Source organism: Agelaius phoeniceus, chromosome 1, assembly GCF_051311805.1.
Source record: "Agelaius phoeniceus isolate bAgePho1 chromosome 1, bAgePho1.hap1, whole genome shotgun sequence".
NCBI classification, from domain to species: domain Eukaryota; kingdom Metazoa; phylum Chordata; class Aves; order Passeriformes; family Icteridae; genus Agelaius; species Agelaius phoeniceus.
In genome coordinates, this window is record NC_135265.1 from 119,224,156 (window position 1) to 119,238,260 (window position 14,105).

The window sequence follows — 14,105 nt, forward strand, 5'->3', positions numbered from 1 at the left end:
CATGCAGAGGATAGTATTCATTTTCATGCAGAAATCCATGAGAACCTTCACTTTTGTATTTTCCTGAAGTGCAGTTTCCAGACTGGTGTTGCATGCAGACTGAGGGTCCTGCTTTAGAATTGGGGGTCTGTCCCTGGATGCATGGGGCACTCACCCAGCTGCTCTACTGCATTTTTCAGATGCTAGCCCTATACAGTCATAAGGCTGAATAAACATTAAAGGTTTCTACAAGACACTGAATGGAGAAAGTATTATAGTTATTGACTGAAAGAGAAGGAAATATTCTGAATGCATGTACAGTAAGGTGGCAAAGTGATTTCATACATTAATGTGGGGACTTTGGCTTAAATTTGAAGATGAGATATTTATTGCTTGTACAGTTGTGTGATAAATTATTGGCAACTAGAAGCACAGATGGCTTTCCCTTAAGATCAGGCATCACATGTCACAAATTATCTGGGAAATTGTCATTTTAAAAATAACTCTGGAACAAGTGCCAAGCTGAAAGGGATATCAGTGTCTAATAAACAGATATAAACACAGCAGTGTCCAAAACTAAAATATATTTGAATCAAACTAACTATCAGAGAGAGAGCATATACAATTAGTACCTATTCTCTAGCAGCACAAATGAAAGCCTTTCACACTGTATTTCTTCTGGTTTTTTTCTCATCGGGAGATTCAAATGTTTTTCATGCATATTTAACCTGCCCATGGAGTTAATGTGCACAAATGGCACAAAGTCACGTTGGATTTTTATGTTATAGCTCCTGAGACCAAAATCTTACCAGAAGAAACTCAAGCACAGTTATAGGTGGGCAATTTTGTTTGTCTGGTGTTGGATTATACCCTTTTCTGACCCAGAGATGGGGCAACTGAGAGGCTTTTTAAAAACTTTTATTCTACTTTCAGTCTCATGAGAAGGGTGAGGCAATACAGATGTTATAATGCACAACAAGTCTGAATTGTCTGACAGTCTGGTTTTTAAGGTGGCAAGATGTTTCCACCCTGAAGTGTTCAAGCTCCAGAGCAGCCATCGCTCCTATTGTCCTCTCCAGTAACCACATGTACTTCACACCTTGGAAAGGTAGGATCCTGGAGCCCCCCAAAACACATGGCAAAATGACATCCTGCCTCAGTGGCTGCTCACTGACAACAGAATGTCTGTTAGGCTGCAGGATGTGGCTGCACAAGCTGGGGCAAGCCCTTCAATTTCCATTGACCCGCAAAGATAAGGGAAGGGAGCAGATGGCCTTTGCTTATCACTCCCACAACTCATCAAGGGGTGAAGGCTGCCATGTGTGAGTGAGGAGAGCCAGGGCCTCTCCCCCCTCCCCGGCAGCTGTCACCTGTCCCAGCCTGTCCTGCTCTCACGCGCATATATGGGCACGGCAGGACGGCAGCTTGTGACGCAGCGCTGCTAAAAACAGCCCCGGCTCTGCTCAGCCCCTGCTCAAACAATGTCCTCTGGCCCGAGCAGCACAGAGAGCCTCTGATCACAGACAGCCTTGGACTTATCTCAGGGGAAATTAACCCCAAAACCTCTCCACAAGGCCGTGGCCCTGAGCGTATGCCCCGGGAAAAGCTAGGGATGAGCACCTCCCTGAGCTACAAGTCGTTCTCCAAAGAGCAGCAAACTATGGATAACCTGGAGAAACAGCTGATCTGCCCCATCTGTTTGGAGATGTTCACCAAGCCAGTGGTCATCCTGCCCTGCCAGCACAACCTCTGTCGGAAGTGTGCCAGTGACATCTTCCAGGTAGGCTTCTTCCCACAGACAGCTCTGCTTCCCAAGCAGGACTGGCTGGAATGAATGGGAAAGAACATTTTTTACATGTTTTGGTAGATCAGTTTTAACAGTTGGTGAGACAGGGCTGGGGGGAGTGATTTCAGGCCAAAGTTGATGTATCTGGGTGCCAGGGCTGAGGTCCCAGCAGGTGAAAGTGCCACCTGTTGGCTGTGGTGACACGGCCGAGCATGAGCTGAGGGACTGGCCCCTCGCCCAGCAGCCACCAGGTGCTTTCCCAGGGGTGACATGTCGGAATTACCCTCTCATTGGGCATAGTGACAAATGGTTTCCTACCATTTGGTGCTTTTGGAAGAGGCTTTCATGGTTTTTCACAGCCATACCTTCCTCTCCTTGTGCTGCTTGGTGAGAACAGGCCTCCAACCCCTACCTGCCGACCAGGGGAGGAACAACTGTGGCGTCGGGGGGCCGCTTCCGCTGCCCCTCCTGCAGGCATGAGGTGGTCCTGGACCGACACGGCGTCTACGGGCTGCAGAGGAACCTGCTGGTGGAGAACATCATCGATATCTACAAGCAGGAGTCCACAAGGTAACAGGGGAATGCGTGTCCTTCAGAGGACATGCATGAGGTTGATTTAGTCACTTTGTCTCTTGGAAAAGCAAAAAGGGATTGTGCTGCCATGCCTCACTGTCTGCTGCACCATGAAGTCAGCTCTCACTGTGGACAGAAAACTGTGTCCAAATAGATGCTGAGCTTCCCTACTTCCACTCACAGCAGAGGATTGGGCCATATTTATTCACATGAGCAACACTTACCCGTGCAAGCAAGGCCCTTGAGGTCAGCACAGCTACTAACATGATTAAGGGAAAAGTACCTTGGTTAACATAATTTATTGCAAAAACAGTTCAGACAAGTATTTGTGCGTTCTCATGCTAAAGAAGGGAAAGGATTTCAAATCTTATTGGAAAATCCTGAGAAACAGACAGTGCAAACAGAAAGAAAACTGAATTTCCCACTGAAGGTACTCTATGTCATAATGCCAAATGAAGATTCTGTTAAAAATATCTCCATTCCTGTCAGTTTGGGATGTGAACTTATGAAATCAAGTCTTATTTATGAGTCCATGAAAGAGAAGGAAGAATGGTAAACAATACATTTCAGAGCTGTGTGGCTGTGCACAAGAATCAAGACCTCAGGGCAGAGAAATAGGTCAATTCTAAAAAGTAAGATTACTCCTGAATGGTAATTTCTTGCATTTGATGTGTAATGGCTCCAGAAACAGAAAAAAATGTGTTCTCATCTTTATTTCCTTGGGATGGGTAGGATTCTGTAGAGAACTTAGCTGGGGGGGAGGTGAAGAAGACAGTCCTCTCCCTCTACTTTGCTCTTATGAGACCCCATTTGGGATACTGCATCCAGCTCTGGAGTCCTTAGCACAAGAAAGACATGGACCTGCTGGAGTGAGTCGAGAGGAGGAGTACAAAGGTGCTGAGAGGGCTGGGGCATCTCTCCTCTGAAAGAGTTGAAGTTGTTCAACCTGGAGAAGAGAAGGCTCTGGGGAGGGCTTAGAGCACCTTCCAGTACCTAAAGGGGGCCTACAAGAGAGCTAGAGAGGGACTTTTGACAAAGGCACGAAGTGGTAGGACAAGGCTTTCAACTGAAAGACAGTAGGTTTAGATTAGATATAGAAATTCTTCACTATGAGGGTGGTGAGGCACTGCCACAGTTGCACAGAGAGGTTGCGGATGCCCCATCCCTGGCAGCGTTCAAGGCCAGGAGGGATGGGGCTTCACACAACCTGGGCTCGTGAAAGGTGTCCCTGCCCAAAGTAGAGGCATTGGAACTACAAGATCTCTCAGGTCCTTTCCAACCCCAACCATTCTATAATTCTGTGATTCTATCATGGAGTTAACCTGGCCCCAGACCACCAAGCAAGGAGCTCTCACCCAGGGAAGCTGTTTTTTGTCGCCAGCATGGATCCTTAGAGTTGGTTCTGTATGGCAAGGTGTTTTGTTCACCTGGAAGGTGTAATCCTGGCCATGCTCCCTGACAGTCTTCTGATCCCACCACAGCAGGGAGCTGGACTTCCCAGGGACAGAGAGATGGCATCACTGGTGCAGGTGGACACAACCAACAGAACCCAGTCCCTGGGATGGCTGAGGATTCTTCCTCCAGCAGAGGAAGACAGTCACCAGCAAAGAGAACGCTTTAGAGCCTGACATGGCTTTGGCTACTCTCAGCTGCTTGAATCTCTCTGAGGACTGTGGCAGCTGGGCATAGGTTGGAGCTCCAAAGCACTGGAGAGCACAAAGTTGGCTTTAAATTGTCCTTTCTGCTGCCCTTTGCGCTCCGTGCCAAGTAAAGGTCAGCTACCCCCGTGTGTGTCATTGATACTCAAACATTATTTTAGTCAGGAAAATCTCAGAGGAAATGAATCAACAAAGCTGCAAGAGTGGACTTTGCTATTGATCAAATAAGCTGGACATGTGTGGCCTCATGTCTTCCTTGGTTTTCCTTTTTTTTTCAGCTCACAGTTGTATTAAACAAAAAAACCCCAAAAAACAACAAAACAAAAAAAAAGGGCAGGTCCTCTTTCCTGTGTAGTTCATGGAGAATTGGAACAAAATACAGTTAAGTAGAAATGTAAGAATAGATTTAAAAGATTTTTTAAAAAATCCACAAAAGTAAAACGCATGATGAATAAAACAGGAGAATAGGAAAAAACCACAAAAACATAGATTTGCTTATATATTTGTTCAAAAGATTTGTTTATTTAATCTGTTAAGGTGCTTATTTTACCTTCATGTATGTCCTTAGAATGAAAGTCATTGTCAGGGCTACATAGTAGCAGCAATGCATAGCAGCATTATCTAAACTATTCGGCCCTTTGTGGGCCTCAGCTGCTTATCTCCCTCTGCCTAACATTCCTTGGGTTCCCCTGAGAGTGTGAGCAGATCTTTCATGGCTTCTCCCAGTTCTGTCCCACTGAAAGCAAAAAGGGAAATCAAGTCTTCCCCACTTCTTCCTTTTATACCAGTCTCTTCCATCGTGACAACTGGGGTCTGGCAGAGATACATAGGAAGAAGGGTGAGATGTGATCTTTGCCTCCTTGTTCTTCCCAAGACAGCCCTTCAAACTGGCAGCACGTGTGATTTCCAGACAGGAACCTCTTCCTATTCAGGAACATCTTCCAAGTTCTCCTGTGGGTATAATTTACTATAACTGCATATGCCAGAATGAGGCCAGCTCCCATCTGCATTTCACATGAACTTAGAGTAAAGGGAGAGTAAAATGAGCAAGGGAGCAAGATTTGACTGGCTTATTTCAAAAGGTTTGGTTGTTTTATTTTATTTTATTATTTTGTAATTGGACTTTCTATTTGAATTAAGGAATTGGGGTTTTTTTAAAATAAAAACTGGGGCAGGAGGTGGACTGAGGTTGGGAGAGTCCACCTAAGCCCTCATATGCAGCCCCTCCTATTACTAAGTATCACATCATATGGTCTTTTATCCCATTGCTCATCAAATTCCAGCTGATGGCAGCATAGCCTGTTGCCCAATTTAGAATGCGTTAGTAACACAACGGAAGAATTCTTTAGCAGGAGGTGGTTTGCAAAAAGCTTTAAAAGACAGCAAAGGACTGAAAACAGTGGAAACTGAGTTGGCTAAATATTAAACCAGTCTTTGAAAACCTGTAGGCTGCTGATCACCTAAACTATCTGAGGAACATCAGGATCCCTGCTGTCACCAGGAAAGGGTAGCAACAGGAGGCTGTGACTTTTTGTGAAATCTGGCAGGTTCTAATGATCTCAGCTGGCTATTCCAGATCAAAAGGTGCTTTGGGCTTTGTTACCTGCTGAATCCTGATCAGGGAGGGTCGAGCACTCTCTCTGCCTTGCACTTACCAGGGAGAGCCTGAGGAACAGGCTGTCCCTGCAGCCCCCAGCACAGGTGGAGCAGAGTGTGCAGCAGGGACTAGGCTGTGCTGAGAACAGCCTACATGGGCTCTGTGATGGTGCTGATGTCCTGCAGGGCCCCATAGCCAGCACCACCAGAAATGTCTGTCCCTGACACCTCCAAGGTCTTAGCCCAAACTCCCAAGGCAGGATGTGTCTCTCCAGGCCAGGTTGCAGGGGCATCTGGGGATCTCAGACAGGCTGGGCCAGGGAAATTTGCTCCCTGACCAGAGGTCACCAAGAGAGGAGGAGCCCCACAAGCTATGCAGTGAAGGAGATGATGAGTGGGATCATCTGGATCTTCTCCAACTCCCCACAAGACAAAGCCCCAAGCTCATCTGCACCAATAGTTTTCTTGGGCTGGGCATCCATGATAGCAGTGTAACAGAGATCCAGGAATCCTTATGTCCACATGAACTTCTACAGCCTTCTCAGTTTTCAATACCGATTTCTACCCTGGGTATTGGTGGGCTTTTCAGAGAGTCCATCACTGTGGCTGATTTTCAAGGACCACCTTCCTCCAAGGTCAAAATGGTCTATTTCCATATACAGGAACTCAAGCAATGGTGCCAAAACACCACTGTTGATTAAGAGGGAGCTCCTGATTAAAAAAAAAGCAAAGCCTAAAACACATTAAAAAAGAAGCAAAAAGAAGATGGACAGGTGATTCAGCAAGATTTTGAGACACTCCCCAAGCACATGCAGATGAAGTTAGAAAAGCCAAGGTCCTCCTGGAACTGATTATGATGAGGGACTTGGAGGCTAATGAGAGCTTCTATGGCTGCATCAGCAGCAGAAGGAAGATTAGGGAAATTGTGAGTTCACTACTAGACAAAGCAGGGCCTCATGTAATACAGGATGTAGAAAAGGCCAGTGTACTCACCTTCAGACTTCTCTATTCTGTTGAGTTTTATGGAATCATAGTACTCTGAGACCAGTGGGAAATTCTCAAGCGAGGAACACTCACCTTTGGTGGAGGGAGATCAGGTTAGAGAATATTGAAAAAAAAAAAAATTGGACATCCTGATGGGAGGCATCTACAAGTGGTGAAGGAGCTGACTTATTGCAAGTTCACTCTCAATAATCTTTGAAAGGCTGTGGTAATTGGTACAGTTTCCTGTAGACTGGACTGGAAGAAAACAAATGCTCCTCCAATCTTCAAGGAATGCAAGAAGGAGAATCAAGGGAACTACAGGCTAGTCATGCACACTGATCCCTAGAAAGTATTTCATGCAAACCCTCCTGGAAACCATTTCCAAATATATAAATGACATGAAGGTGATTAGAAATAGTCAGCATACATTTATGAAGAGGAAATCTGCATGACCAATGTGAAAGCCTTTTACAGGGAGATGACTAACTCAGTGCATGAGAGGAGAGCAGTAGATACTGTTTATCTAGACTTTAGACACTGTCTCCTGTGACAGAGTGGACAGTGGAAAGTGGAAAGTGAACTGGACCAAAAACTGGCTTTACTACCAGACTTAAAGGGTCATGGTGAGCAGCATGAAGTCAGGTGGAGGCCAGTCATTAGTACTGTATGCCCAAGATTGATCCTGTGGCAAATGCAGTTTCATATGTTTACTAATGACCTGGCTGTGCCTCATAGAGCCATGCAGATCCTCTCCATCCCCTGACCAGGTGCAAACACCAGGGGATGTGATGCCACAGAAAGGGCTACAGCCGTTCCTGTCTTAGGATCCTCAGTAAAAACACTATCATAACTGGATTCAGCACTTCAGTAGAGGCCTTTTTGGATTTGAAAAAATCCTCCAGAAAACATGCTAACAGCAGTTTTCCTAAGGGTTTACTATGTTCTTAATTAAAGTGTGCTTCTTTATGTGTCCAGCAACTTTGCACTGCCTCACCAAGTTGCAGCCACAGAGTGGCTGAGATTGGAAGGAGCCTCTGGAGGTCATCTGGTCCAACCACCTGCTGCTCTAGCAGGACCACCTGGAGCCAGTTGCCCAGGACCATGTCTAGATGGTGTATGAGTATCTTCAAGGATGGAAACTCCACAACCCTCCTGGCAACCTCTGCCAGTGCTCAGTCACTCTCACAGTAAAAAAGTGTTTCCTGATCTTCAGAGAGTTCCTCCCATGTTTCAGTTTGTGCCCATTGCCTCTGGTCCTGGCATTGAATGGTGCCTGACTCCATCCTCATTACACCCTCCATTCAGGTATTTAGATAACCAAAGGTATTGATAAGATCAAGGTCATTGTTAAGATTCCCCTTAACCTTCTTTGATCCAGGCTGAAAGCTCCAGCTTTCTCACCCTTTTCTCACAGGAGAGATGCTGTAGACCCTTAATCATCTTCAGGGCTCTTTTTTGGACTCCTTTCAGTATGTCAATGTCTTCATGTACTGGGCAGTCCAGACAGGACCCAGTCAGTTCTTCAGGTGTGGTCCAAACACAATTTCAATGGGAAAAAATAAGCCTCTGGCTGTCAAACAGAGGCTTAGCATCTCAAAAAGAAGAGTCCAAGAATGAGACCACGAAGTTATCAGGACATTTCAGCAACCTGACATTTCTCTGGTCACCAGCACAGCTGTGGTGAACCTTTTCTGTTGCTTAAGCCATGCAGTCATTTTCCTATCAGCTACTCTTTAATCTCCTGTTTCAGAAGCAATCTCCATTTTAAACTTAGAGGTTTTGTTTCAGCCTTTGCTACCCCAACACAGATCTAGAGGACCCTGTCTGAAGTCAAGGAGTGGTGTGCTAAAAATCTCTCCTTTTGCACTGCCTGGGGAGGAGACTGTAAATCTGTTTATTTCTAGTCTTCTGACACTGTCTTCAGGGCCCCACTAGTTCAGGGAGTTCTGCCAGGTTGCTTCCAGCTCTCCGCGGCACCTTTGAAGGTTGGCTGCTGCTGGCTGAACTTGCTTGACACCGTCACCTTTTTGCTCTGTGTAGTGTGTCTTTCATGCAAGTGGCACCATTCCAGTGTCCAATAAAATTCTAGTAGTTTCTGGCTCTGATCTTGTGAATATTTGCAGGAAGAGCTGCTATCTCAGGCTAATTAATCACTTTGAAATTCATTGTATTGCGTTCACACATGGGCCCTCCCACTGGCGCACAATGGCATGAATATATTAGGGGCTGTTTGCAGTAATCTGCAAACAATGTAGAGAATCTTTTATGGAGGAGACACACCTCTTTTGACTAGCATTGAAACAATGCTTGATTTGACAAAGTGCCTTATGTTAATGAATGCTGGAAATCTGACCCAAATTATACAGGCATTCTTCAGAAATGTTTGTCTTGTTTTATTCTGGTATATCACATAATATGGCAGATTACAGATTTTCTTTATGAACCCTTTAAATCCCAGGGCACTCTTAAATTTAAAAAAAAACCACAAATGTGTAAGACATTTTGTTTCTTGCTAGATTTTTTTTCTAATGCATCTTACTGATCATATTCCATTCCCTTCAGAAGGGAAAATCTGTACTTTGTCATTAAAAAATAAATGCCGTATCCACTCTACCAAATGGTATGGAAAATCTCTACTCTAATATGATATAAAATAATTATTTTTCCCATATATTTTAAGCTTTAATAGAATGGCTGGTTGCCTCCTTGCTACAGAGCTCTATAGAAAGGCTTTAAAAAAGGTTCCTATGTAATTCCATTAAATTCCATAGTTTCTAATGATGAAAAAATATTTATTTGATGCCATTGTTCCACTTGCTACAGGTAAGTCATAGTTCTCTTTCTAAGCAGTAGCAGAAAGGGATAATGATTTGTGCTGAAAATATTTAATATTGCCACAGTAACAGTGGTGGCTTTTGAAGGCTTGAATCCCAGACACACTCTTTCCATCAGTCTACTGATCCCTGTCTTCTGTAGCACATGCTAACACTCTCAGGTGTTTGCCACAGATGTGCTCAGGTTGCTAAGCCTGAAGTGTGGGCTCAGGAAAGCACCACCCTGCCCACACACACCAGACCAGAGATGTCACTTGCACTGGGAATGTTGGCTAAGTGGCTCATCTGAAAGAAGCTACAACTAAATTATCCTAAGATAGCAGGTTGTGCAGACTTGTGTGTATACAGCCAAATGGTTTTGGTAAAGAGAAGATCAGACAGCTATAATGTGGCAACAGTTCATAGCTTAGCAAAGGAGAAGAACACTTGTGTAGCCCATGCCTTTTCTGCTGGGTACAAATGAATAAACTACTGCTAAAACATTTGACACTGTAAAGTTAGACATGTGCCACCTGGCTGAAATCAATTTGTGTGACACCTTGTTTTGGTTGCTGGCCTAATGTAAAGGCTGTAAGGACCCAGTGCTGTTTGATATTGACAGTCCTGACCAGGGCCTCACAAAGCTCAGCAGCAGAGATTTAGAGTTATGGGCCTAAAGGTTCATCAGTATCTTCAACTCTTGGTTAAAGTCAGTCTTCCCCACAATAGCTTTGCTGCATTAAGCCAAGTGCACAACAATTTGCATGATGAACCAGAAAGAAATTACATATGTTTCATATTTCAGACAGATGTTAGATAACATGCTAATTAAAATACATGAGTAGTCTGAGTCCAGGCTTGGTGAGGTTATTTGAATTTTTAAATATGAGCAAGCATTCTGTCACACTCCCAGTCACATTCCTCATTTGTATAGGAATCCCCATATGAAGTCATGTTGCTGTTTTGTCATCACATCATGTTGTGCCATTTGAGCTGTATTAAGCTGTACCATTAAGCTGTACCGTTGTCTCTTTAGTCATCCCATGGGGCAGGTTTAAGTCTACTCTGTCTTTTCAGTCAGCCTTGTATGCTGCTATACAAATGTACCATGTTTCATGCTAACACTCTAAGTGGTGATATCAGAAACTCATGAGCACCATCTTTGTTTTAAACAAATATTTTCTTTTGCAGACCTGAAAGGAAGTGTGACCAGCCAATGTGTGAAGAGCACGAAGATGAGAGGATTAATATTTATTGTTTGAACTGTGAAATGCCCACCTGCTCCTTGTGCAAAATCTTTGGTGCCCACAAAGACTGTCAGGTTGCTCCTCTCACAAGTGTTTACCAGCAACAGAAGGTAAATATTTTTTTTGTTTCTCTAAGTACTTGAAGAAACTGACAGGACCATCAACAGGAAAGTATTCCCATGACCTTCCTCCGAGTTTCCAAAAGGGTCTGGGGTTGCCTTTGCCACTCGTGTGTGTGACTGAAAGGCTGCTATAAATCTGTAGAAACTGTTTAGAAACACAGGAAAATAAATTTATGAGATCACACAAAAAGATACTACAATTTATCCCAGTTTTGATATGGAGCTGAGGATTTCTCTTTCGAGTTCCTAATCCCTTTTTTGCTGTTCTTTTAGATGAGACAAACAAGTGGTATTTTCAACACTAAGAACTGGAAAGAGAACAGACCATTTCAAATCAAATAGTTATCTGTCAGACACTTTTACATTTAAGCATGCCATTTTTAAGAAAAGTTAAGTGAAAAACCTCCTCCTGCAAGTGAATGAAGGAATATTCAATAGTTGGCAGCACAGGATGTACCTAACAACTTCTGCCCTTGCTGTCACCAATAAAAGACTTGTTTATTTTTAATACAGTGTTAATTTAAAACCTGACTCACTGGGTTATCCTCCTGAGATAAACAGCTCATTTTTCTGGAAGGCCCCAGTGGGGCAAGCAATCAGACAGGCCAAGTTTGCAATCCCAGCCTCCAACTTCGTCACACAGATGCATGTGTGCATGTAAACTACAAATGAGGAGTTACTTTAGGAAAGGAGTTAAAAACATCCTTTTCAATCAAAAAGAGGTGGGAGAAGAAGGAGAAGTTTTCTGGACTGAACCCATGCCCGCAATCACTCATTTTCCATGGAGATTTGCAAGCTGTGTCTTCCTTTCCAGAGTGCCCATGGAAAGGGGCTGTCATGCCCAAGATGAGAGGCATAACCTGGAACCTGCAGGATGCATGCTTCAAAGGAGCCTTTACAGAGCTGTGAAGGCCTCAAAGGAGCCTGTACAGAGCTGTGGAGGCCATGAACACTGTTGTCACTGTTACTACAGCAGTGTGCCAAGGGCCCCTTGCACTCCCCATCACCCTCCCTAGTTGCCTAGTTCCCTAGGACTGGCTTCTTTGTCTCTCTTAGGGATACCTCACAGTCATCTCCATCTCCACACTCAGGGATTATTTTCTTCCTCCACTCATTTCCCTCATGCCAGTGGTCCAGCCTCTACCTTCTTCTTCTCCTTTTCCCTTGTCCCCACTCACCACAGCCCCAGCCCCAGTGCCTGCATGCCAGGGACTCTGTAACACATTGGTCACTCCAGGTCCATGGGCCACCTCTTCTCTACTCCAAGGCCAAAAACTACAGTCCTCAGGGAAAGACCACAGTGGTGTGGCTAGAGCCAGACACTGAAAAAACAACCCCTCAAGAGTCTTTTCCCTCAACAAACCCAAAGGAAATATTTAGGGCCTGTTGAAACAGCACTTCAGACAAAAGCATCTAGAAGAACTTCCTAGAACAAAGTTCTTCCCTCTTTGCAAACCACAGTTTCTTCTCCATTAAAAATTCCAAAATATCTGTGTTTTCATAGTCTGTTGAGGGAGGAAACAAATGTCAAAACACAAGCAGGTATCTTGTGGGCACATAAAGCTCCAATTTTTCTCACTTCTGGTGGAAAGACGAAGTGATATACTCGGTATGCCTTGTTTGTGCCCTGCTCCCCATTGTTAGATGTGTCACCCTGAAGTGTGACAGCACCTAACACCCTTCTGCTTGCTCTCCCCTTACTGCCTAGTCTGAGCTGAGTGATGGCATTGCAGTCCTGGTGGGGAGCAATGACAGAATGCAAGGGATTGTCACGCAGCTGGAGGAGACCTGCAAGTCGGTTGAGGTAGGTGCCACCTCTTTAAATGCTGTTATTTCAGTGTGACATTGCATCTTTTAAATTTCTGGTAATTTCAACAGGTCCCACTTTATCCAAATGCATTCCCACACTGTTTCACTAAACCATTCCTCATGGCTTTGTACATTACCAAAATGTGCTGCCCCAGCCAAAGGGTACACCCTGCTCAGCACCTCTGCCTTTGTTATATGGTGGGGGATAAAGAGTAAGGATAATCCATATCAGCAAGTCTTGCTCAATATTCTTAGTGGAATAGGATCTCACTGAAGTTAAAAGCAGATCCACAAAATGCCATCAACTCCCATCTCATTTGACATCTAAGATCAGTTTCTTAGATTTACATCTAAGACCATCTAAGATCTTTACATGAAAGACCAGTTAGTCTGAAGTCTGACAGGTCCTGTGAACAGAGCCTTAGCCTCAGCCACAGGGTAGGCACAGCATGCTTCACAGGTATGTCAGTATTTGTTCTGTATTTGGTTGCTTTGCCTTCTGCACAGAAGTGTTGTTTTAATATGGTGTCCTTTAAGGAGTCTTGTTTTGTTGCTCATGGGAGAGAAGAGTTTGGGTTCTTACTGGACTTTCTGGTGAAGGCCTCACTCTGGAAGAGTTGGAATTAGTTTTGTGTTATTCAATAGCAGAAGTGGTTTTCACTTCCTCTGAGAGCTTTACATCAGCAAAGCAAATATAAACATCAACTTTGACCAATCTGAGCATCACAGAATAATGGGCTGAAAGGAGTTCATATGAATTGATTTTGTGATCAGAATTTGATGAAGCATCTAGTGAAGGAGTTGCATCCCTCTCAGCCCAATTAGAATTATATTGACCCTTCAGAGATGGAGCAGAAAGGAGAAATGGTAAGGAAAAATAAGTTAATCCAAGATGTACAGATTCTAGTTAGTAAGAAAAAACAATTATACAATCAATGCACACAATTCCAAGCAAGAAGGAACAGAAAATGTCTGAGTTTGTTTCAAAGAACACTAATCCATTGGCCCAAGTGAAAGAGAGAGCACATTAATGGCAGTCAGAACTTTGTAGCTGGGAAGCCTTCACACTGCAAGGATGAAATTGGCTGCTATTGGCTGCTATCAGGACTTTGCAGACAGAAATAAGCTTTTCAAGTAGGTTAACTGCAGAAATTTGAATTATACAAAAGCAAAAGCTTACACTCATTTAAGCTGAACTAGCTGAACCAGAAAGAAATCTTCAAGCACCTAGCCTGAAGTATGGAGAAAACACTGTGCTAAAAATACCTTAAAAATACAACAGTTTCTGAAACCAGCTTCCTCAGAGTCATCCACTCAGTTTAAAATCTAACCTTTAAAGTTAAAGCCCAAAGAAAATGCAGCCATTTTACCTTCTGATGTTTTATCAGGCTTTTCACCTTTAAAGTCAAAGATTGCAGAAAACAGATCTTAGAGTTTACCTTGGCACTTCCATGTTACATTTCAAGCAAATCACATTTCCTACTATGCAAGAGCTTTGTCTGAATTGACATCAGTTTGTCCTTGAAGACAAGAGCCTA

The 14,105-nt window shown here is 43.9% G+C and overlaps 1 protein-coding gene across 1 annotated transcript in view; it reads left to right on the forward strand.

Annotated features, from left to right (window-relative positions):
* The first annotated feature begins 627 nt into the window (after positions 1–627).
* Positions 628–14,105, forward strand: part of TRIM55 (tripartite motif containing 55) — a 36,792-nt gene continuing 23,314 nt past the window's right edge. The window contains exons 1-4 of the mRNA XM_077191325.1: positions 628–1,759; positions 2,163–2,335; positions 10,581–10,746; positions 12,467–12,562. Of these exons, the coding sequence (XP_077047440.1) occupies positions 1,571–1,759; positions 2,163–2,335; positions 10,581–10,746; positions 12,467–12,562 (624 nt within the window). The 5' untranslated portion in view covers positions 628–1,570. The remainder of the gene's footprint in view (positions 1,760–2,162; positions 2,336–10,580; positions 10,747–12,466; positions 12,563–14,105) is intronic.